Here is a 24,777-nt window from a genome sequence, read left to right as displayed (position 1 = left end):
CTCCTTTACTTCACTACCTTCTACCACAATTGAGTACTTCCTAGTTTCTAATGTTTTTAACTTTATATCATCTCAAATCAGTATCATTCCTATATAATAATACAGATTTTAAGCTAAGAGATACAGGTATACAAACCCATTCAGTCTGCCTTAGGTACCTAATTACTACTGACTTCAGTGGGAGTTACAAACTGACACATCTTGCAATTTGGATGAGAAAAATTAAATGTACTGCTCAATGCACACATTAAACCTGTGACATCCAAAATCCTAGCCTAATAGATTACCCACTGCATCTTTTCTTCCTCTATTTTCAGTTTTAACACACAGAAAAGGGAAACCAGTGTTTATTTAACAGTTTATTCACTTACAATTTATATATTTAGCTGTTATTGGAACATGAACATTTTCAGGATAGGCCATAGTAAGTGAGCATCCAACAATGAGCAAAGGCAGAAAAGGACCTGAACTGAGGGGTTTGAGTTTGGAGAAGGCTCAGGGGAGAAATTATGGCTACCACTACCTAAAAGGAGGATGGAGCCAGAAGGGGGCTGTACTCTGCTCCCAAGGAACAAGTGACAGGACAAGAAGAAACGGCCTCAAGCTGCACCAGGGGAGGTTTGGACTGGAGATTAGAAACAATTTTTTTCATAGACAGGGTGCTCAGACACTGGAACAGGCTGCCCAGGGCAGTGATGGAGTCATTGTCCCTGGAAGTGTTCACACACAGTGCAGACAAGGCCCTCCACGACATGGTTTGGTGGTGGTCTTTGCAGTGCTGGGGCAATGGTTGGACTTCATGATCTTAGAGTTCTTTTCCAACCCAGCTGATTCTGTGATTCTAAACCATAACACTTTCTGACTGTGTGAGAGATTAGAGTAAGTACACAATTAGCCAGACATTATCAATCCTGTCTAGTCTCTAAAAGTCACTCAATATCCAGGGATAAATGTGCAGATGTAACTATTTAAATAGATCATAAAATACATCATAAAATAATTTCAACTTTCTATTCCTACTACGATAAACTGGACTAAAACCAGGCCCTTTCTCTACTTTGCTGCTTCTTTGCCAATCTGACAGTAACACTTATGGGGAGGTGATAGAAGATCACCAATGCAAGAAAGCTGCATTTCCCCTTGTTGTAAGGGTCTGTGGGGCAGGCTAGCTAAGCAACTATTCACCAGGACTCCCCAGTACAGTCAATGGAGAAAGACAGGTATGTGCAGAGGAAATCCTTTCATTATTCTCCTAACACAGCATGAGCCACCTTAAGCCTAAAGGTTTCACTTACACAGTTAAAAATCGTGTTACTAAAGCTAAAAATATACTTCTTATCAATTATTCCCTTGCCAGGCAAGGTAACTTCCCCTTCTCCACACAGACAAAAACATACGGGACTGTCTATCACCATCTTTCTTAGCTGATAGAGGAATACTTTTATTATTGATTACTGAAGACAGATTGCCCATAATCCAGATGTAATCCTAGATAAATCAATGTTTACAACCAACACAACAGGCTCAGAAAGCTCTGTTTTATTAGGAGAAATAATAACCATATGTCTATGAAGCTGGGTTTTCAATATAGGGAGTTTCTCTATATATTTTCCATGAGTCCAGATGGGATAACACTTCAATCTAGACAATCCATTTCCTCAACATCCTCAGAAATGATGGTAGTAAATTAATGTGCTTTTTTCCCCCCCTACTAGAGATGGATCCAAATAACCTCAACCTGAACACTCCTACATAGTGAAACAGCTCAGATATGTGGGTACCCAGAAACCTGGGTACCAAAACTATCTCCCACTTCTTTCAAAGATCAGAAGTTCTATATATTAAAAAGATCCATGCACAGAAAAGAAAGTGAGCCTAGATAATCTAAGCAGGCCTATGAGATTGATTACTCTTAAAGAGGTCTATCTTCTTTATAAGCTATGGTGAAGTCAACCAATGATGAATTCTGGCACTATCATTGATTCATGCAATGTGAGCACCATGAATCTCAAATTATTACTTTTCTAAATCATATTTCTTGGTAAAGCAAACTACCACCTTCATCCACACACTGAATAGGAGAGAAAACTAAAACCCATGTACAATCAGGAAAAGAAAAATCATCAGAATACCAGTTTCCACACACACAGGGAAGGAAAAGTGACTCAAACTGTGAGTATGTAAGAGTTTAACTTCCTTCAGTGCAACACACTGACAGATCTGAGCAGCAGGATCCTGAACACAAATCTTCCTGTAAAGTTCACCAGACAGAAAGGAGGAAGTACCTCTGAGAAGCACACAAGAAGCATTACCAAGGATACAAAAATTGGCATCCAACAAGACCAAGTTATGCTTTTTTATTGAAGTGCCTCTAATAGGAAGCTGAACTCCCAAGAGTCCATTACAGAAATAGGACTAGTGCTAATTCTGCAGGAGAATCCACAGTAACCATAGGATTTCAAAGTTACAGAACTCCACTAGAATAGATTCCACTTCTAATTCACCACAGCAGGATGTAAAGTAACAAGCAAACAGAAAAAGGAAGAAATGCCACACCTGTATGTGCACAGACTAAACACACCCCAATGTCCTTCAAAACAGTGTTTAACCATAGAATATACCTGGCACATTTCCTCCTGCAAATTCAGCTCCAAACAGAAATGAATCTTTCCTACCTGATGAATTTCTTGCCATCCATTTTCATCTTTGCAACTGACGGTAGCGTGTTCATGAAGTAGCAGCTCACAGCAGTAAGGATCCCCTCCCACAATAGCAGTGTGGTACAGTGGTGTCAGGCCACAGCTGTCTTTGTAGTTAGGAGATGCTCCAAGCTCTAAAAGGGTCTGAAAGTAATCACAAACTGTGAAAAATAAATTTTGGAGGGACTTCTAACTATAAAGGAACTTTACCTGAGAAAGTGTTCATAAGGGTGATACTTGCCATAATATATTTTTTTTTTGCTCACTTATTTATAAGCTGACACAATTTAGAAAGCAGCACAGAAAAGCTAAGGAAGAAATAACCTCAGAAAAATTAGGATCTGAAGGAATCTCTGGGGATAGCAAAGAAAAGACAAGTGGCAATGGCCAATTTCCATCCTCTCATTAAGTTCAGAAACCTCAGTTGTGAAAATGCCACATCACCTCTGCACACATTCACCTCTTCAGTTACAGGATGCCTTATCAAAAATGGCATGCAATCTGAATGTCTGTCAGAAGGAAATAAGCGAAAGCCATAAACATAAGACTTAATCTAAACTATCAAGGTGATTTAAAAATACTTAACAGAAAAGACTGTTAAGATACAATATATAATCCATGTCACTGGTGTTTGCTTTCAGAGAGATAAGCAATAATAAAGCCATTCTATTTCCTCAGACAGATCTTCTCCATTGTGCTAATAAGGTTAAATTCTACCACTTTTAATTCCTACCCGAAAAAACCCTCAGAAATTAAAAGGCCCTTTTTGCTGAAAGCAATTCTTAAGATTTGAAAGCCACAAGGAAGCACTAGAACAAGTACATATTAAAGGATCCACTGAGGATAACAAAGTAATTAACTGAAAACATTCTCCTTTATATATTTGTTTCCCATAAAATAATGTATCATTTGCTACTGAAAGCATTTACCTTGAGGGCTACTTGGTTCTTGGCTCTGGCTGCTTTGTGCAGAGCTGTCATTCCATCTCTGGCTCTGAAGTCTAAATGTGCTCCTCCATTTTTCAGAGCTTTTATCACTTCTACAGTATTGTCAAGCTGAACTGCCAAAGTTAGGGGTGTTTCTAAGGAACAGAATACATATACTTGAAAGAAGATAAGCAAATTGATAAAATAAAGAAGATTTGTTTGTAAAATGTTCAGTTAATAATGCTGCTCAAAGAAAATCATTATGTTTTCTCCTTACAAAATCATACAGCTTCCATTAGCAAAGAGTTATGAAGGCAACAGAAAGAATATGTGAGATTCAGGCCACTAATCCATTTAGGCTGAGAAAACCCAAGGTACTACTTCATGGTGTTTGTTTTATTGTCCTAACCTCCACTTTCTAGGTCATGATAGTTTGGGTCCAGTCCTCGGTCCAACATCTTAGTCATTTTTTCCACTGAGAGGTGGTGGACGTGATCCATAAACTTTCTCAAATTAGCCTGAAAAAGAGATTGACAAATGAATTTGTCTCTAATTTTAAAAAGAAGCTTTTGACTAAAAGTGAAATATTCTGTCAATTTATGTCAGTATCTATTGCCACTGAACACAAGCTAACTAACATCCTGGACACCATGACGTTTATACCGAGAGCATAAACCCTGAGGTTTATAATCATAGAGTAACGGAGTGGTTTGTGCTGGAAAGGACCTTAAACTTCATCCAGTTTCAACACCCTGCCACAGGCAGGGACACCTCCCACTAGAGCAGCTTGCTCCAAGCCCGTGTCCAACCTGGCCTTGAGCACTGCCAGGGATGGGGCAGCCCCAGCTTCTCTGGGCATCCTGTGCCAGTGCCTCAGCACCCTCACAGGGAAGAGCTTCTGCCCAAGAGCTCATCTCAATCTCCCCTCTGGCAGATTAAAGCCATTCTGCTTGTCCTGTCCCTACAGGCCCTTGTAGAAAGTCCCACTCCAGACTTCTTTTAGCCTCCCTTTATGTATTTATTTATTTAAGTATAATGTTCAAAACTCAAATGCAGTAATAAAATTCCAGGTTTTTACAGTTTTAAGGAAAAAAATGAGCAAGAGATTCATTCACTAAGAATTTAGCATAGTGTATGGTCATCATCATCATAATTCTGACCTGCAAAAGAGTCTAGAGACATAGATGGGCATTGTCACAGCACGCTTTCAAGCACGTTGTACTTACAATGTAAGGTTCTTTTAAAATTACTAGTATACATATGGAAGAGTCAAATATGGGAATTTTTCTATGAGATGAATTCTCAGATCACAATACACACATCCCTGCTGGTGCTGGCAGCACTTACTGGGCAGCAATAGGCCCAGGTGGGAAATAACTCCTACTTACTTCCAGTTCCACAGACACATTACTTTGCTAAGAAAACAACTGCTAACTTCCCCAGTCAACTGGGCTTACCTTAGTGTGAAGCTTGGCCACCTGCTTTTCATCAAGATTGAACTGTTTGTACACTCTTTTCTTGTATCGAAACTGAGGGAGAAAAAAAGAATCCATTTCAAATGTCTTATTTTGCTCAAAAGCTCATAATGGGATTTTCTGACCTTACCAGAACATATCATAGAATTATAGAATGGTTTGGGTTGGAAAAAATGCTAAAATCATCCACTTCCAACCCCCTTGCCATGGGCAAGGACACCTCATCCCAGACCATGTCACCCAAGGCTCTGTCCAAGCTGCCCTTGAACACTGACAGGGATGGAGCATTTACCACTTGCTCGGACAAGCTGTTCCAATGACTCACCACCCTCACAGTAACAAACTTCTTCCTTATATTTAACTTGAATATCCCCTGTTTTAGTTTGAACCCATTACCGCTTATCACTACAGTCCCTGATTAAGAGAAGCATCTTTCACAATGATGTAGACCTAGGCAAGATTTCAAACAAGGCTTAGTATTTCCTTTTGAATATTCACCACAAATCAGCACTCTGCTTAACACACTGGCATCATAGTTAGACATTTTGTGTAAGCAAAATTCATCCTGTATAAATACACTGAAATCAATGGAGGAGGATGAAAAATGAAATCTGCCTCTGAAATCTATAGAAATAAGCAAGAATTACAGTGAGAAGAGCTTTTCCCTAAGGATTTCTGTGCACTTTCATTTCTAGCCTCAGGCAGGAACGAGAACTGGGAATGCATGTTGAATTTAAAAAAATGTACTTCAAAATATCAGCTTAGCATTTCTGAAATGGGAAAAAGAAAATGATTCCTGAAAAAAACCCTTAATCCACATAGGCAGAACTCACACATGGGAATAGTTCTCCTGATGTTTATCAGAGCTGGTTACTGAGGTTCAGATCATTGCCTCTTTTTGCGGCTGAAACTCACTCATGTGTTACCCTGAGCAGTTTGCTACCCTGCGGCCACAGTATGGCATCTATGGCACAAATAATGGGGTTTATATAATTTTACATATAATTTATTTTTATCTAATTATATTATGCAGGTCTATTGGACAATGAGACTGTGTTGAATGAGGCTCTAACACCAGCTTTTCCCAAGATCACCTTTAAGTCCCGAATTGTCCAATCCTTTAGCTGAAGGGAGATGACCTTAGCAGTGAACACTTACAAAACAACATGACAGAAGAGAAATGTGGCTATTTAATTTGCTTATGGCTATAATATGGGCATCTCTGCCCATATTATAATAATGGTGATATAATACTGATGATCAGAGATTATACAAACCTCTGAAGTAAACTACCAGACAAGCTGGACTTGAAGCCTTCTCTAACTCTGGTCCTGTTTCCTTGGATTTGTGTGATAGTGGAGTACATTTATGAACTGCAGATTATTAGTGGTTTATGTGCTACCATATAAAGAATACCAAAATTAATGAAATCCTAGTTTCATGCCCCAGTTTCCTGCTATATTGTGTTTCAGAGTGAGCTGGCTCTGTTCCATGTTCAACCAGTGCTGTAATAGCTCTGCCCAGTTGATCCTCCCAGTGCACAGCCTCTGCATGAGCAACAGAGGGGGGAAATTCCAGTGTCTGCAAGTGACTGCTTCACACATACACATTCTCTCTTCCTTTACTGCTTTCCCAGGAGACAAAGAAAATCTCTGCACTGTAAAGGAGGGCACAACAGTGAGTCTGAAGGGGGGAAGGCTTCACTGAGACAGAAAGCAAAGGCTGCTTAGTTGCCAGCTGCTGCCCTACTATTGCAAACCTTCTCAGAGACCCAAAAGCTTAATCCAAAACCTTCCATTTCTTTATTAAAGCACAGAATAAGACACATCACCCATGTCCTCAGCGGAGGAAAACTTCAAAATCAGATTTCCCAAAGCTGCTGATTATCTGCAGCCTTACAGGGATAACACACAGAACAGCTCCACTGAGCAAGTGAACTCCAGCACTTCAGTGAGCAAGGGTTCAAGCTCAGACTTGCTGATCATTTCTTCCCAAAAGCAATTCAGGTGCATACAGAAATCCCAAACACAGCTCAGAATACAACAGTTTCAAATAGATCTAAAACTACCTCAAGTGAAGGAACTCCTTTATTCACTGGCTGTGGATATTCCCTAAGAAGTCGTTCCTCATCCAAAAACTTCCCATCTCTACCATTGCTTGCAGGCTGGAACAGTCCATAATTCAGGACATCCTTCAAGCTCTGATTCAAAGTGCACAGAATTCGTTGCTTTGCAACCCACACTGAAGCTTCTGGGTTAAATCTAATGCACTTCTGCAAAGAAAAATCATTAAAAAAATCTAATTAATGAAAAACATTAAAACAGCATCTTACGTTCTAAAATTCACTAATATCATAAAAGCACACACAATAAAACTACAAATTCCATGACAAAAACATAGATCAAGAGTTGTATTTCAGCACACATTCCTCTAGAACAACTAAGGCACAATTGCTGTGGAAACACAACCATCAGAGCCCATATCCTTCTTCAGAGAAAGGACATCTTCACAGCAAGCCTGCTTGAAAAGCCAAGTGAAAGGGATGTTGCAAGATATTTAACCATCCACTGGTTCTGGGCCCTTCTGACAATCAGTCTGATCCACAACGACTGCACAAAATAGCAGTATTCAGGCAGGAATTCCAATTAATTTGAAACTACATTTATCTTAGGGTAATTTTATGGGAGGAACTATATGACATAAAGCAATAGGAGACTTGAAAACCTTGAAAATCCTTCCCAGTTCTCTGCTTCTCACCAGGCTGGAATTTAGGAATTTCAGAAATTTAGTGATTTTGCCACTGTAGCTTATGTTGCAGTCATTGGTTACAAGCGACCAGCAGACAGCAATGCCTAGAAACCCATTTGTTGCCTCTGATGTGACTTAGGAATGTTTGGTGCTGCCAACTCACCCCATATTGGGCCATGAGAAACGTCTGTATCCATCTGCCACAGCAGAGCTGCAGCACAGGAGTCCCTTCTTTGCCCAGAGTACAATCCTGTATCCCTGACTGCTCATACTTCAACACAGGAGGCAGGGATTGCACATTAGACAGAGAAAAATGTCCTTCAGAATAGATTTCCATGGAAAATAAGTCTTTCTACAGTGTTTATGTACACTGCATCAGTAATATGCAATATATACCTTTAGAAATACTCTGCTTTCCACATGTCTGACACTGGCACATATGAAACATAAAGATATTTTGCATTGAAAGATATGAGACCTGTTCTTTCCACCTTTTTGGTGCATCCCAAGGCCAGATTAAATATGATAGTGCCTTAAAGGCCAGCTACATACATTTCTTATAACAAGAACCATTGAAGAAGCCCTGAGTGGCTCAAAAACCCTGTCAGAAACACACTAGGTCACTCAAAATCCAAGTTTAGAAGTGAGATAGCACATCAACACTGGGTGCTGAAATGTGAGACTTTTGGTTTTGGTATTAAAGCTCTTTGGATCATGAGAGACATGGACAATACAACCTTGTATCCCTTCACACTGGTGAGATTAAGTCACTATGCACAACAGAAGGACTGTCAGTTTAGACCAGATGATCATTGAGGTCCCTTGCAACCTGGGATTCTGTGATTGTATGCCTAGAAGCAAGGGCAAAAATAGCTCACCTGCTCCAGCTAAAGGACAGATATTAATTCAATGGGAATAATGTTCATGATACAGAATCACTGAGGAATAATATTTACCTATTCAAAACCTATCAACCAACACATCTTTTTCACCAGACCCCCAAAGTTGTCAATCACACAGAATGGCACTGCAAGAGAGGAACCATGACAAATGGTTTGCACAGCTGCTTACAAAATGTGACTGTCAGAATAGAAAAATACAAGTTATGCCCTTCAACAGAAGATGTTGATATTAAAGATGTGACAACCAAAAAGTGGAAAATGCACACGTGTTGGGTATCATGACAAAAATAATGGAGCAAGTTGCTTGTTTTGATTTGTGTGCAGTGTTGGAGCAAGTCCAGAGGAAGCCACAATGATGATCAAGGGCTAAAGCACCTCCTGTATGAAGACAGGGTGAGAAAGCTGGAGCTGTTCAGTCTAGAGAAGAGAAACTGAATGGAGACTTCAGAGCAGCTTCCAGTATCTGAAGGGGGCCTAAAAGGATACTGCAGAGGGACTCTGCATCAGAGACTGCAGTGATAGGACAAGGGACGATGGGTTCAAACTGAAACAGGGAAAGTTCAGGTTAGATATAAGGAAGAAGTTCTTTACTGTGAGGGTGCTGAGGCACTGGCACAGGGTGCCCAAAGAAGTGGTAAATGCTCCATCCCTGGCAGTGTTCAAGGCCAGGTTGGACAGAGCCTCAGGCATCATGGGCTAGTGGGAGGTGTCCCCACCCACAGCAGGGGGTTGGAACTGAATGAGCTTAAGATCCTCCCCAACCCTAACTATTCTACGATCCCATAGTAGCACATCCTACATATGACACTTGGTGCTTATTACATACATGCAATTAAATATGGGTGATTTACACCAACCACTGCAGAGGAGCAAACTTTTATTCCTACTGGGTTTAGCAAGGTGTTTAATGCTTCCCCATGGCCTGAGTATCTAAAACCATAAACTACTCCTTTTAAGCAAGTATCTGCTTAATCACAGTTTCTATAAAACAATCAAGAATAAAAACATAACATCATATTGTTATTTCATGCTCCTCTGATTAAATAGACTAATTTTAAATATCTCTTTTGTTAAATCAATTACAATTATACAGCAAATGGGGTGTGTGTTGGATTTGGCTTGTAGCTATATCACAGCTCATGAACTATGATCATCTCCAAACTTTACTATTCTACATTTAAGCTCTTGGTTTCCCTGCCTGCAAAACTGAACTCAGCTCTTATCTGTACAAGAGCCTGTGGGCTGGTAAATTAAATCAGAAACAGATCATCTGCTCTAGAACTATTTAAAATGATTGAGTTACCTTTCATTGTGAGTTTATTAAGAGGGGAAAAAAGTACAGGAGGTAAAGCAATAAAAATGATCAAATGAAACACAAAACCAAAAATACTTCTTTGATTAATTTCATTTCCTGCACAAAATTAGATTTAAAAATAAGAATTGTTTCAATAGTGTCAATAAATAACTTAGTACTGGTCTAAGAAATAGAGTAATGAAATAAGAGGGCTTCAGGAGGCTACTGCCTCACTGTTTTTAACAGCAGAGTAAACCTACCAAGTCAAGTTAATCTTTCCATTTTACTGGATCTATTCATTAAGCACTGAACACTGTCCAAGACATAGCAAGCTGGTAGAATCATCAGTAATATCCTAACCATGGCCAATCAGCACTTGTCTTGACAGAGGACTACACTACAGGAAAAATCCTTTAAAGATGTACAACAGTGGATTTTAGTATTTCAGTCACTACTGAAATGGAAGACCCAAGGTGATGACTGCTTCAGCCAAGAACTAATACAAACCCCATGTGTGGCTCACAGCAGCCTCAGTCCTGCTCTGCCCTCTGCAGCTTTTTTGACCAGCTCAGGTCCCACACCACTTCCTCTTTACAGAGGTTAATATCATTCCGTATCAAGTAATGGAGTGATACTGGCATTTCTGCAGCAATCCTTATCTAAAAGACTTCAAGAACAAGAGTTTAAGAGAGAAAGCTCCCAGCTCTGACACCCATTCCCCTGAATTTCTGCAACACTCTGTAGATTGGGCTTTAAGAGAGGAGCTCTACAACCACACCTGAGGCCACGCTGTCAAAACAGCTTTTCCCTGTCAGCCTGCAGACAGCCCATCTCTATCACTCTATAAATGAACTTAATTAAAAAGAAAGGAATAATTTCATATGAGATAGATCTTTGGTGGCAGCACAGTATGATGTAGATCTTAAATGTCAGCACAGAGTGATGTATGTAGCACACATTCATTAAAAGAATGTGTTGTATAATCATCTTTGAAATGAAAAAAGGCTGATGCCTTCAGACTACCATCAACTGAAAACCCCAAGAACAGCATCCAAGGAAGCTCAGGATAGTTTACGAAACTAATCAAACACTTGTGGTTCTAGATACAATCAGTAACTCCCAAGACCCTCCCTGTCACGAGACTCATTCCTATTGTAGCACTTGCAGAAGACATTGATTCTTTTTCTTACAGAGTTACAATAGTAAAGTTCTGCAACCTCATGCTCCTAACATTCCAGACACTGAACTTTACAAATCCAACCATAAAAGAAATACAATTACTCAATTAATGAGACATTTTTTAACAAACAAAGTGTCTGTTCAATTATTTCTGTAAGATAAGAGAGATTGTCTTTTGTTGAAAAGTCCCTATTTTCATCCAACAGACTTAGGGATGTAAGAAACAGCTATTGGTCCACCAGAAAAGGTTCATTTTAATCTTTCTGATATGTTCCCAGTTTAAGTGGCGAGGAAGAGGGAGAGAATAAAATAGTGATTTCATGTCATTGTAAAAACCGATCACAAGCTTTGTTCTTCCTCCAAACTGAGTGTGTTGATTTCTCTGGGTTGAAGTCTGAGAAACAACACCATGTAGTAAAGGCATAGCAGCAAAGGAGGCAAGAAAGAGTGATTTGTACTTCTCTTTCCTCATCTTTAAGCTCTGAAAGACACCAGCTACTTAAGAAGGGTATCTTGTTGTGGGAAGATGACAGAAAAAAAAAGGCAACAAACATAATAAAGAATTTTATGACCTCCTGCTAGACCCCAGTCTAGCATCACACCACAAACTATCTCATGAAAAAAGAAATTAGAGAAAACAATGGTATTATGTAGATATGAGGCTTTCATAGAGATGTGATTCTGGGGTTCAATCTTCATCTGCTGATGAGATTTTAGTTTTCTAATCCTCTTTCTGCTACCCAAATGCCTCTGCAGATCAGACAGGTATTTTGCTTTATAATCACAGCTTTCATCAAGTTAACATACTACATACACTCTCTTGGGTGCAATGGTGTCATTAGTTTAGGCTATCAGTCAGATATATCACCAGGGTACAAAATGTAGATGTTAAAAGAAAACATGACATAAATTTTGCCTGCAATATATCAAAATTGGAAGAGAACAGAACAGATCTACTGCAGACTGAAGCCAGCAAAGCTTCAGCTTCATTTTATTTGTAATGCAGTATGATTTACCGTTTGCTGCAGATCAGGTATTATAATTCGAATCACTAACGTGTTGCTCTGACTGTCTTCCATTCTGCTACTTGGCTTCTCTGCAGTTGCTCTAATTGTGTCATAAATGGTTTCTTCTTTGGAGCTGTCGGATTCAGATTCAACAGAATAGTCGGAAAAGCTTTGTGCCATTTCATCTTCACTTGATGTTGGGCTACGAGGCATGGTCAAGTTCTTCAGCCTGCCAATACAAAGAAGAAAGAGGAAAAGGTAAACTAAAGTCTTAAATATTAGTCAGTTACAAGTTTAGTTTTCTTGGAAGTAACATGCATTTGATAACAAAGTTTACATTTTATCCTTTATTTCCTTCTGTAATTTATGTGGGTATCAGAGGATAATGGAAACAAAACTGCCTGCCAAATTACTATAGAAGAGGAAGGAGGACAAGGGAAGGAAGAAGGAGCAATAAAAGGGAAGATGACCTTTCATCCCAGGTCCATCCAATCTCCCAAAGGACCTGGAAAACCCCAGCAGGTTCTCTGCTAAATAGAACTGTAGCAAACTGTGCTTAAAACTAGATCTGGCTTTCAAGCTTACTTCTCCCAGTGCAAAAAGGCATTTCAGGAGATCAATATAGGTGCTAAACATCATCCTGTACACCAAGAAACTGCACATGTAAAGCTTCAGTGAAAGACAGTACATCCAAATAACAGAATCAATCAAAAAAACTGAATCCTACAGGGAACCAGAAAGGTACAGATGCTGCTTTGTGGTTTGTGGCTCATATAACATCCTTCAGTATCAACACTACCATTATATGTCTATTATACATGCTCAAATACAGATTTCAGAACCATTTTTAATCTATGGTATAGATCAGGCTAAAATGAAAGTAATGCTTGTTCCAAAGCAGGGACAGCTGCATTCAGAGATCTCACAGTAAGATCAGCAGAATATTTTCCAATCTGGGTTTTTCCAACTACAGCAGCAAAAATCTTCTTTTATTTTGTCCCACAAACTAAAGGTTTCACCAGAAAATTCAAATTACTATTCTATGAGAAAATGGGTGAAAAATTATAATGGAAAAATTTAAAAGACCATCATAAACTTTGCAGTACCCACATGAACAAAAGACATTAAAGCAGAAGTAAAGCACAGAAGGGTGAACTGACTTTACCATGTCACATGTATGTGACTGTACTGAGAAACCCAGATACCTGTTTTCTAAAAAGGTCTCAGAGTCAGATCCCCCGAAGTAAATACAAATAACAGTGGGGACTAAGAACTTTGTTTTACCACCATGTTTAATTGATGTAGTTTGAGCCAACTAAATTTCACAAGCAGATTACTCATTCTTCTTTGCTGCTTATTTATAGCACAGTGATTACAAAGCAGGCATGACCACTGCTCTCAGTCAGCAGTCTAAGGTGACCATAGGTTGGAGCCAGTGTTCACACCAAAAGATGGCCAGTGGTGAGGCAGACCTAAAGCTTGAGATCAAGGCCAAGCATTTCCAAAGCTCATCACATACCCACACCATCAAGTTTTATCGTGATGATTTCTGATGAAGGCCAATTGCAGTGTTATCACCCTCAGCTATAATTACTAATGAAGACAAATGCAGTGCATTCAAACATCTGAAAGCATTCCAGTTCACAGCAGCTTAATGTGCAGCCCTATTTACAACAGAAAACTCTTGAGGGAGTATTTAATTCTCTTACTTTTCACTGAACTGTAAATTAATGCCACTCTCCAAAGCACCTTAAGTCAATAAGAAGCATAAGCACTTTATTTACCTTATTTATCTACCAATGCTAAATCACAGGAAGCCAAACTATAGTAGGTCAATACACAGTATTTAAGAGCATGAGAAGTATTTAACAGTATTTAAGAGCAGTGAGAGGAAAAAGACATCAAGACCATCACACGGTTTGTCTCTCCCTAAAGCGATCTGAATGCACAACGGATTCCAGGGCAATGGATTCAACAGAGAGCAGTAAACTGCAGTTAGACAGCACAAAGAGTTGACTTAGGAAAAAAAACCTTCCCAATGTGTTGGTAAGTGGTTTTTCACGCAAAAACTACTCAGAAATCATAGAATAGTTAGGGTTGGAGTCACCTCATTTTCTGGAACACAGACTTAAAAGAAATAATCCAAAAGTAACCAGGGAATGGATAATGACAGACTGCATCTATATTGGCAAAATTAACAGAGCCTGTGTCCCACCAGTGCTCAGAGAATCACAGAATGATTCGAGTTGGAAGGGACCTTAAAGTGCATCCAGTTCCAATCCCCTGGCACGGGCAGGGACAACTTCCACTGGAGCAGCTTGCTCCAAGCCCCGTCCAACCCGGACTTGAACACTGCGAGGGATGGGGCAGCCACAGCTTCTCTGGGCACCCTGTGCTAGTGCCTCAGCACCCTCACAGGGAAGAACTTCTTCCTCATATCTGACCTGAAAAAAAATATCTGCTACAGAAAAGCAGGTCATCAAAATGCCTTTTCTTAAAGATAATATAGCAACCTAAGAACCTAAATCACTGCAGGCGCCAGTGTAGGGGAGATCCTGCTGCAGAGCAGAGTTCAAGCATGTCTCCCTAAACCTACAGGCACCTTACGGTAATTTCATTGTTTGCCTTTGAAGTTGCATGGAACTGGAAGGCACCATCTGTTAACTGCCACAGCTCCCACAGTGAAGTTGTTACCTCTGAGGAACTGCTTCAGTTTTGTTTCAGTGATATTCCAAAGACTGGAATATCAACAACCAAAACAACTGCCTCAGAAGAAGTCAGGTAGGTTGCCTGGCTTACCTAGGCTTGTGTCATGGTTTAAGCTCAGCCATCAACTCAGAACCACATAGCCATTCACCGACTTCCCCCTGTCCTCCCCTGCTCCCAGAGGGATGGGGAGGAAAACTGAAAGAATGTAGCTCCCACAGGTTGAGATAACAACAGTCCAGTAACTAAGGTGCAACACAAACCACTACTGCTACCACCAGTAATAATAATGGTAAGAGAAATAACAAGGGAAGAGAATACAACTGCTCACCACCCACCGATCGATACCCAGCCTGACCGAGAAGTGATCTAGCCCTTCCGGGTAACTGCCCTCAGTTTATATACTGGGCATGACATGCTGTGGTATGGAATACCTCTTTGGCTAGCCTGGGTCAGGTGTCCTGTCTCTTCTTCTTCCTGGCTTCCCCTCCTCCCTGGCAGAGCATGAGACTCAGAAAGTCCTTGGTCAGAGCAAACATTACTGAGCAGCAATTTAAAACATCGATGTTATCGGTGCTGTTCCCAGGCTGAAAGTCAAAACGAAAGCACTGCACCAGCTACTGAGAAGGAGAAAAAATGTCTGCTACTGCTGAAATCAGGACTGCTTGTATAGCCAAAGAAAATACAGCACCCCAGGTTCCTAACTCCCAGCTGGCAATTCATTGGTTCAAAAGGATATTACACAGCTAAAATACAGATGAGTGTTTGCTGAAAGGATTGTCTGGGATGTCTTTTTTTCTTAAAAACATAACAGATAGTAGGCTTCCCACAGTTAAGCTGACTGAGCCTGCTCTTGCTGCAGAGAAGTATTGAGTGAAGTCCATATGTCAATGAATAAAAACAGATTTCCAGTGATCTTGAAAGTAAACTGACAATGGAAACAACCACCACAACACTTTTTGCTCCACCTCACATCCTCTGCCGGTATTTTCATCTCCCATACCTGCAGCTCTGCTGGGCAATCTCCCTCCCTTAACCCTGCACATCCCTAACCCCAGCTGAACAGAGTCAGCATGAGCTCCGGCTTGTTAAGCACCACTTCTGACACAGGAAGGCCATAAAACAGCTGGAAGATGAAAGAAGGAAAGGATGGATTTATGCTTACCCTTATTATGGCACTTTTCCCTTAGCACCTTGCCCTTTAGCTCTGCAGGAGCACTGGGATGTTTACTCTGCCTCTATGACTATTACCAGGTTATATTTCTCAGGCCAACAGATGACATAAGTTGAGCTCAGACTGCTGCCTTCCCCTTACACGTGCTATTTTTAGCTGGTCTCGGTTGGTTTTTTTTCTCTATCCAGCTGGCAATTTTCATTAAATCTGCAGGAATTTCTTATCAACCATTAAGAAGAGTTTAAAACAGTCTATGAATAAATTTAAAGAAACCATGGGCAAATAGCGTGACCATCTAACTGCCTTTTTCTTTAAAATAGAAAGACACAAAAAGCCTAAGGACACATTACAAAAGACTGGAATTACAACAGTGCACAGGTAATGAAAAGGCAAGAAATTCAGCTCCCAGAGCTCTCTCTCTCCATGGGAATGGCGAGCTAGGGTGAGTGCACACGGACATAGACAGGGAAAAAAATCAACAGCAACAAGAGACTGATTAGGTTTTTTGAGACTTATGGTTGTTAAACATCATCTGAAAAGAATTTATTAAATATAGATGTTTAAATTTTCAGCTATCCTAAATATTATAAACTTGAGAATTACTCAAGAGCCTATACGGATGCCAGAGAGGGACTCTTCATCAGGGATTAGCAATGGGACAAGGGGTGATGGGTTTAAACCGAAACAGGGGACGTTCAGGTTAGATATAAGGAAGAAGTGCTTTACTGTGAGGGTCATGAGGCACTGGAACGAATTGCTCAAAGAAGTGTTAAATGCTCCATCCCTGGCAGTGTTCAAGACCAGGTTGGACAGAGCCTTGGGCGACATGGTTTAGTGTGAGCTGTCCCTGCCCATGGCAGGGGCTTGGAAGGTTGGAACTAGATGAGCTTAAGATCATTCCCAAGCCAAACCATTCTATGATTGTATGAATATCATCAATACTGAAACACACTGGCCGAGGCACCTTCATTAAACATAGATGCACTATCAGATACATAATGCACTTGCCCACTACAAAAATTATACTTTAAAATCTTCAGTTTTGGCTATGTACAATTTTGTTGACCATGCAAAGTAACAAACCCTCCTATCTCGTTTCATATTGGCAAATATGGAACACAACGATATACATACATACACAAAACCTTATAAGATCTGTCCCATATAAAGTCCCACCCCTATTATATCCCCCAGCAAATACAGCACGTGCAGGTGTGTTTGTCCAGTTTGCTTGGAGCAATCCCAACAGTTAATATATACCAGCCAACTACCATACGCAAACAGCTCCACGCACAGAGATCCCACTTTTCTCCAGGGCTTCTCTGTCAGGAGCAGAACAGTGCTGCAGCTGAGGCCAAGCCTCCACTGGGTTCTGCAATGGGCAAAAATAACATCTTCTAACATCCTCTTTAGGCAGAAGTTCTTCCCTGTGAGGGTGCTGAGGCGCTGGCACAGGGTGCCCAGAGAAGCTGTGGCTGCCCCATCCCTGGCAGTGTCCAAGGCCAGGTCAGACACAGGGGCTTGGCACTGGCTATGCTTTAAGGTCCCTTCCAACCCAAGCTATTCTATGGTTCCATGGGGTGAGACAGAAGGAAATGCAGACTTAACACCAGGACTAACTTTTGGTAGGAAAAATTACAACAATGGACACTAACGGGTGCAATCCTTCCTTCCTGACTTGTGAGAATCTGGGTATGTTACCATGTGAATGTAACCTAGGGTCTCACGCAAGTGGACATTTCAGACTATTTCAGACTAATCGCAAAAGCTATTGGTTCTCCTCTCTCTCAAATATAACTGAGGCACACACATCAAAAGTCCTGTCCAAGGTCTGGGAGCAAGGTTTCAAATTTAAGGGTCACTGGCTCCTTGTCATGGTAAGAACAACCTATTTTTATATAAACATTCATTTGCACAATAACAGTCCTGTTGCTTGCAGGGAGAAGTCCTCCAGACTGCTATTGTCAGGTGAGTTCAACATGTACCTGTGGGAATCTCTTGGATACAGAGTCAGCATTGTTACCGGTTGAGTAATGCCATTAACCAGGCTGTGAGAAAAGTTTGGCAATAGAATAACAGCAACTGTTACAAAGAGGTATTTAATCATTAACTCTGAAGAAAAACTATTCAGGAAATGGATTTCCATCAATGTAAAACATGTCAGAGCTCCTAACACTTGGATTCAGTGTCTTTATTTGGGATTATGCGTATCAGCTCAAGGACCAGCTCGCCAGCTTACTAAATTAAAATGCTCGAGAAGATCAAGCATTGCTTTTTCTCATTATAGTAATATTAAAACCAAAATTTATTACAGACAGAACTGAAGATGGGGGGGTATAATCCCAATGCTCCATGCATTTCATACCTCTTCTCATCTCTGCAGAACAGGTCAGAGAAGAAAATCCGAATTGAAGACCGACTCTAATGGACAATTTGCAATTTGATGAGTTCAATTTCTTCTTTGAACTCTCATTTTAGAGCTATATAACTGGCATCACCTCCCAGAGAAGCAGTTGCACCCTCCCTTGTGCCTCAAACCACTCCACTCTTGCCCCCAGACTGCTATAATCTCTGCACTAACATGAACACTGAAGCAGAACAAAGCATCAACCCCGGTTAAACTCCAGCTTTTTTCAGTTTGGGAGGTTAGTTTCAGCATCCATCACATCTCTGAACTGGATCACTATGCAAATGTTTGCATAAGCTGCAGGAAGAAGATGGCAGAGGGCCAGAAGCAAACAGCCAGGGCATGAAAAGGGCAGAACCACTTTTTTCACAGGCAGTATTAATGTTTGCCAGCATCAAGCGAATGTGAGTCACCACTGCCTAAGTAACAGGAAAGAAATCTACATAAATACGGCCATTTGATTAACTCTGATTAAAATCCCTTGATTATTAGTACTGAAATAGGGTGACACCCGACCAGGACACTCAGCTTAACCCCACAGATACAGAATTCCTTCAGACAAATGCAAAACCTGACTGAATACATCTATAGGAATAAAAAAGAGCATGCAGAAGGAGTGCTAACCAGCCCATAGCAAAATCTCAAGAGAGACAAGGCACCTGGAGCTACCCCTGTTCTCCCAGGTCTACAAGGCAGCTTTGGTGCTGATGGATGGATGCAGTTCTGGGCATTCTGACCTAGTTCAAGATGTCCCTGCAGGGGGTTGGAACTAGATGACCTTTGAAGGTCCCTGTCAACCCAAACTATTTTATGAAGCTGTGCTGGTCAGACTCCAGTGTTCAACATTACCTTTATCCTCTTAGGGAAAAAGAGGGGCCAGGCAGCAAAAGATAGCACAGCTCCCTCAGACAGCACCCCCCACATACAGGGCACACAGATGAGGAGCCACCAGGCTCAGCACTTTCTGATCTCTGTAGACTTTCATGCTACTGAAGCACCCCCACTGCACTGCAACTGAGCCCATTTGCTATTGCAGACACCACCTTAGAAAGGCTAAGTCACTTTCTTGGGGCTCAGGAGCTCAGAAGACATCCAAAGATCATCAAGATCCACTTCACACCTACAAGGTCTCAGGGCCAAGGTCCACCTCATGGTATGATTCTATTTAGAAGAAGAGATGTAGTTTCAGAGACTGAAAACTAAAGGCTGTAGAGAGTTAATCTGTTATCCTGCAGTTCCCTTCATCTGTCTCAGTAAAATGGGACAACTGATTCTTGAGTCTTCTGTAAAGGACTTCCACTCTGGAAGAAAACGCTAGAAAACCAAACCCCCTCCATGGTAATTACCTAAACAAATTTAATCAGACACTATTTTGCTGTTCACAATCCCCATAATTATAGTTTTATTCCCTGTGCACCATTCCTTCACTTAAATTCACTTTGGTTACACTGTCTGGTAATGCATTTTTGATCTCCCTGTTAAATAACTGAAACACCCAAATAAATATTTCAGAAGGTGTGTGCCGAGGCATAAGTATTAACATACCAGAATACCAAGCAAAATTCCTCCTTTTCTCTGAAGCTGTTGTTCCTCAATGTGGCACATCCTGCCTCAAAACTTAAATATTGGTTGAAATCAGTATTGAAAACCAACGGTTGTGTCCATTGGTTCTTATAAGCTCCATCAGAAGATTCTTCTTACCACCCTGTTTAAGGGAGGATTTATGCAGTCCTTGATTTCTTTGCTGGGTGATCTGCATACGTGGCAAATTGCTCTGCAAAAGGGCTCATATGTAACATTTTTTTCCTTTCTTTTGAGGGGAAAAAAGAAGAAAATTGAGTGAAGTCATTGTTGCACCTGCTCCTGACTTCTGAGGCAGGTTGTTATCCCTTGTTCATGTGTATTTGCACAGCACAGACTCACCAAGAAGAGGCTAAGCCCCATTAACTTCTGGTAGTTAAGAGTCTTAAATACCATCATATGATTAAAGTGGGTCTTAAGATCACACTGTAAGAATGTATTGGGTTTCCTTCATTGTTTCTAAACAGGTGTACTTCACCATTAGCACTCCTGTGCATATACAAGATCTACACGTGCAAACTATTGCAAATACAGGAGAGTTTTCTCAAAGTTTCTCCAGTTTCCTTTGTCTTCTGTTCTAATTCGTATTTATTCTCATTGTAAACTAGTCAGCTGGTCATGGTACCTTCAGAACAGCTGAAGTTCAATCAGGCAGATGCAGAAAGATTTTGGGGAAGGATAAATACAAAGAATACAGGAGACAAGCACCTTATTATACTGAACGGGCAAGGCTGGAATTCAGGCAGAGAAACAGACGCAGAACAAGCTTAAACCTATTTGAAGCAGAAGTTGAACATGAGAAAACAGAAAAACATTTGAAGCATGAATTTGATATGAGAGAATAGAAGATGCAAGAAGAAAAAGGATTGTAAAGGATGTAAAGATTCAGCACAAAGAATCATGGGCAGGTTGGTTAAAATGGTTAAAAGTCTTTAAACTAAAAAGAAAGAAACAACAAATCAAACATATTACTAGGGGAAACATCAGAAGTATTTATAAATGTGAAGTTTACAGTAAAGGCCAACTCCCACTGGCAATATAATATCTTAAGGGCCTTCTTTCAAGCACCTGCAAAGCTTCCAGTGCAATTCTGGCTAACCTTTATTTAAAGGTCGTTCTTACATACAAGGAATCAGGGCCAGCCCCACAAGCCCCACAGCAAGCTGCTTCTAGGCTCTGCTCTCTTCTAGAGCTGTTTTTAGTACGGCCTCACGTCCCGTACATTTATTAGAACTTCCATTTTCCAAAAGATTGACTAACAAACAAGAGTATTCAGAAGTCATTCTTTAAATAGTTCTTGCCATGGATGCTACAGTTTACCCAGGACAAAATCATAATGCACTTCAAAGTGCATTTAAATCATTAAAGTGCATGAAATTGTGATTTAAGAGACTGAATCCCAAAGCACTTGCGTACACTTCCTTGTAAAAAGAAACTGCAACTTGAAAAGTTGTCTGTACAGGATGAATTGATTCATAATTCCAAAAACCACCTCAAAGAGATGTTAAACTAAAGAAGCTAAAGTAGCAACTAAATAACTAATCCAAATATCATGAAAAGCAACAAAACATTTTAAGGAAATGCACCAAGCATATTATCCCAGCTGCCAAAGTTTACCAGCATCCCAAATCTGAGATGCACCTTCTTAGCCTCATATAGTCAAAGAAATACGCCTTTCTAAGCAAATAGGGTTGGATTTGTCATATAATCTTTATATTGTTGAGCTTGATAGGAGCAAAATTACATTGAGTAACCTTCTGATACCCTTTGTAAGCAACTTCATGTCCCGCATGAGGAATCAATCATGTATGAAATCCCACTGCCATCAACAGAATAACTTCAGGAACAACTCCAGAAGACTTGACCCTTGCATGTTGCATTCATGAGTAAAGCAAGAACCAGGGTAAGCTATGAAAAGCCAACATGAAACATTGAAAACTTTATCCAGTTCTGCATCCAGTATGGCATTCCTTCATCAAATGACAGCATCTCAGTTATCAAACCAGGAACACTCACTACAGATCCAGCTGTCACAATGGCTCTGGCCCCAGTCCAAAGTACAACTTAGAAACATTTACTGTCATGAATCATAGAATCATAGAACAGCTAGCGTGGGAAGAAGTGTACCTGCATAGAGTAACTGGAAGTTTTTAAGTTACAAACTTAGCAATGCAAAAAATAAAAGGAACAAAAGAAAGCCTTCAGTTACCTGAAACAAGAATGATACAATGTAACCAGTTATGAGTTGTTCTCATAGTAATGCAGAACTATTACACCACTCTAATATTAAGAAGTCAGTATTCGTTTATAAAAGTTTATATATATATATATATATATATATATAAGATATATATGTCATTTTGGTGGCCCCAGAAGTTTTCCTTACAAAACAGATGCATGCAGGGTAAGCAATTCTCTCTTCTATCCTTTCTCTTTCCAGCCTCTGCTTGCACTTGACTACGTAAATATCAAAAAGATTAGAACATGGCGGAAGGGAAAGGACATAAGAGACTTTAAAAAGATTTACAAGAGGAATCCAAGAACATTTCAGAGCTTGTTGAACATATTTACCTCAGGTTCATCTCCCTGGCGGACGAGGCAGCTTTGCTGCTTGTTCATTTGCATTTTATGCTTATCAACCTTTTTCCTCTTTATCCACAAAGAAAACATTTTGTGAGAGTTCAAATACAAAATCATTAAATGTTAACACAGAAGCGTTGTTCCTGTCTTGTTATGAAGATTAGATCAGGTCCTGAGAGCAGATAAAGCAGATTCCCTCTTCTCCTTACATAGATAGGGGTTAGCAGTTACAGTCTGCTATGAAGTTGAACCTGAATTTGCCTCAGGTGTGATGTTGAGAGAGGTTACTGGTTATTTTCATTTATTTGCTGTGCTGCCAAAAATTGTTTGCATAATTTTAATCAAAGAAATAAAAAAGCAGTTGAAAAAGCTAAGCTTCAAATAGATGCTCTATTTTTTCTTATAAACCCATGAGTTATCTTTATCCAAGAGCTGATTGAAAACAATTCAATTACCCTTTGCTGTTGTGTGCATTGGGTTTTTCTCCTTGTTTAATTTCAACAGATTCATTTTTATTTCAGCTCAGTAGGAAACACCCCTTGATGTTCGGAGAGGACCCCAAGTCTTCAGCAGCCTAATAGGTTTGGGGGCAGAGATCTCACACTCTCCAAGTCTGCAAACCTGAGGCAGTCCCTCACCAAAGTGCCCTGTGGTTGGATCAGTCCCAGTTACACCTCTCCAGAGCAGTGCTCTAGAGAGGACACCAAAATATGGGAGCTCTATTCCAAAGCCCAAAGCAATTAAGTTTTCAAATACAGAAATCATAGAAGCATAGAATGGCTCAGGTTGGAAAGGGCCTTAAGATTATAAAGTTCCAACCCCCTGTCATGGGCAGGGACACCTCAGACTAGACCAGGCTGCTCCAAGGCTCTGTCCAACTCGGCTTTGAACACTGCCAGGGATGGGGCAGCCTGTACCAGCTCACAGTAAACTCAGCACGCTCACAGTAAAGAACTTCTTCCTTGTATCTAACCTGAACTTCCCCTGTTTCAGTTTGAACCCATTTTTTCTCTATACAGATTTGCAAGCTGTCAGATGAAGAGACCAGTTTCATTTGTGGTCAAGTTTCATCTGAATGACTAACATAAGGGTCCAGAAATCTCAGATCAGGAGTGGTTGTACAAACATAGGTTGTGACCATTACCTTTCATGCTGGCGAGTATACTGGCAATAAACGAGGTACTACCGTAGGTGAATAAACATCTAGCTCAGCTGCTGCATTGGTTAGGACCATTAAACCAACTCGTGTAGAGATTAGGGAAGAAAGGCAGAAGGACCTGGCCTTCTTATACTTCTTAATCAAAGCACCTAACAAATGGTGGCCCAGAAAGGATGTACATGCTGCAGAGCTAGAGCAGGTGAGCAGACCTTGGTTTAGACAAACTCCAGTGTAAACAAAGTCACGTGCTGTGTCCTCACTGTCTCTGCATTCATCTGTGCATGTCTGCAGCAAATATCCCTAATTCCCAGTGACAGATGGTCTCCAGGATTCCCTTATTCTCACTGCAGAAAAACTTACCTGGCATTTTTTAGAGGAAAATTTGAAAGGCTTTAACTTACACTCCAGCCTGTGCAAGCAAGTCTTATGCTGCAATTAAGGCCATTCTTTAGGACCATGTGTGTGAATGATGGTGATGATGGCAGACTGCAGGCTCAGAAAGGTTAAGTGAATTGCCAAGATGACCCAGGCAGCACAGGAACACTGGAGAAGAACTTAGAAATAAATTAATCTCTTGACCTTTGAAATTTTGAGCCAACTCATTGTGAAGGTAAGAAACTCCTTTTTCTCGAATTCTAGCTTGCCAAAATTCAGGTAATCAAGATACAATAAAACTGATAAAAAAAAGAACCAGTTTTCTCTCACTGACTACCAACATTTAATTATTGCCTTCAGGAAACAGCTCGAGAATAAAAGATCACTTCTTAACAAGAAGAAAACAAAATGAGACACAAGTTTATGAATATTAGTAGGGAAACAAAGAAAATAAAGAATACCAATGTGTAAAAATAGAGAAAGACTCATAACAAACTCTTGGAGCTTTCATTACTTAAATGCCAGGTGTGATTTGGAATTTAATATTAAAAACAAATAGCATGCT

At 40.3% G+C, this 24,777-nt stretch overlaps 1 protein-coding gene across 1 annotated transcript in view; it reads right to left on the bottom strand.

Annotated features, from left to right (window-relative positions):
- SHANK2 (SH3 and multiple ankyrin repeat domains 2) overlaps positions 1 to 24,777 on the bottom strand; it is a 343,309-nt gene that overhangs the window by 298,610 nt on the left and 19,922 nt on the right. The window contains exons 2-7 of the mRNA XM_005154182.3: positions 12,240 to 12,459; positions 7,169 to 7,372; positions 5,083 to 5,154; positions 4,035 to 4,143; positions 3,629 to 3,780; positions 2,676 to 2,843 (exon numbers count right to left, since the gene is read on the bottom strand). Of these exons, the coding sequence (XP_005154239.2) occupies positions 2,676 to 2,843; positions 3,629 to 3,780; positions 4,035 to 4,143; positions 5,083 to 5,154; positions 7,169 to 7,372; positions 12,240 to 12,443 (909 nt within the window). The 5' untranslated portion in view covers positions 12,444 to 12,459. The remainder of the gene's footprint in view (positions 1 to 2,675; positions 2,844 to 3,628; positions 3,781 to 4,034; positions 4,144 to 5,082; positions 5,155 to 7,168; positions 7,373 to 12,239; positions 12,460 to 24,777) is intronic.

This window comes from Melopsittacus undulatus, chromosome 4, assembly GCF_012275295.1.
Source record: "Melopsittacus undulatus isolate bMelUnd1 chromosome 4, bMelUnd1.mat.Z, whole genome shotgun sequence".
In the NCBI taxonomy this organism is placed as follows: Eukaryota; Metazoa; Chordata; class Aves; order Psittaciformes; family Psittaculidae; genus Melopsittacus; species Melopsittacus undulatus.
Note: the sequence above shows the minus strand (reverse complement) of the source record. Positions and strands in the feature narration are given on the sequence as shown.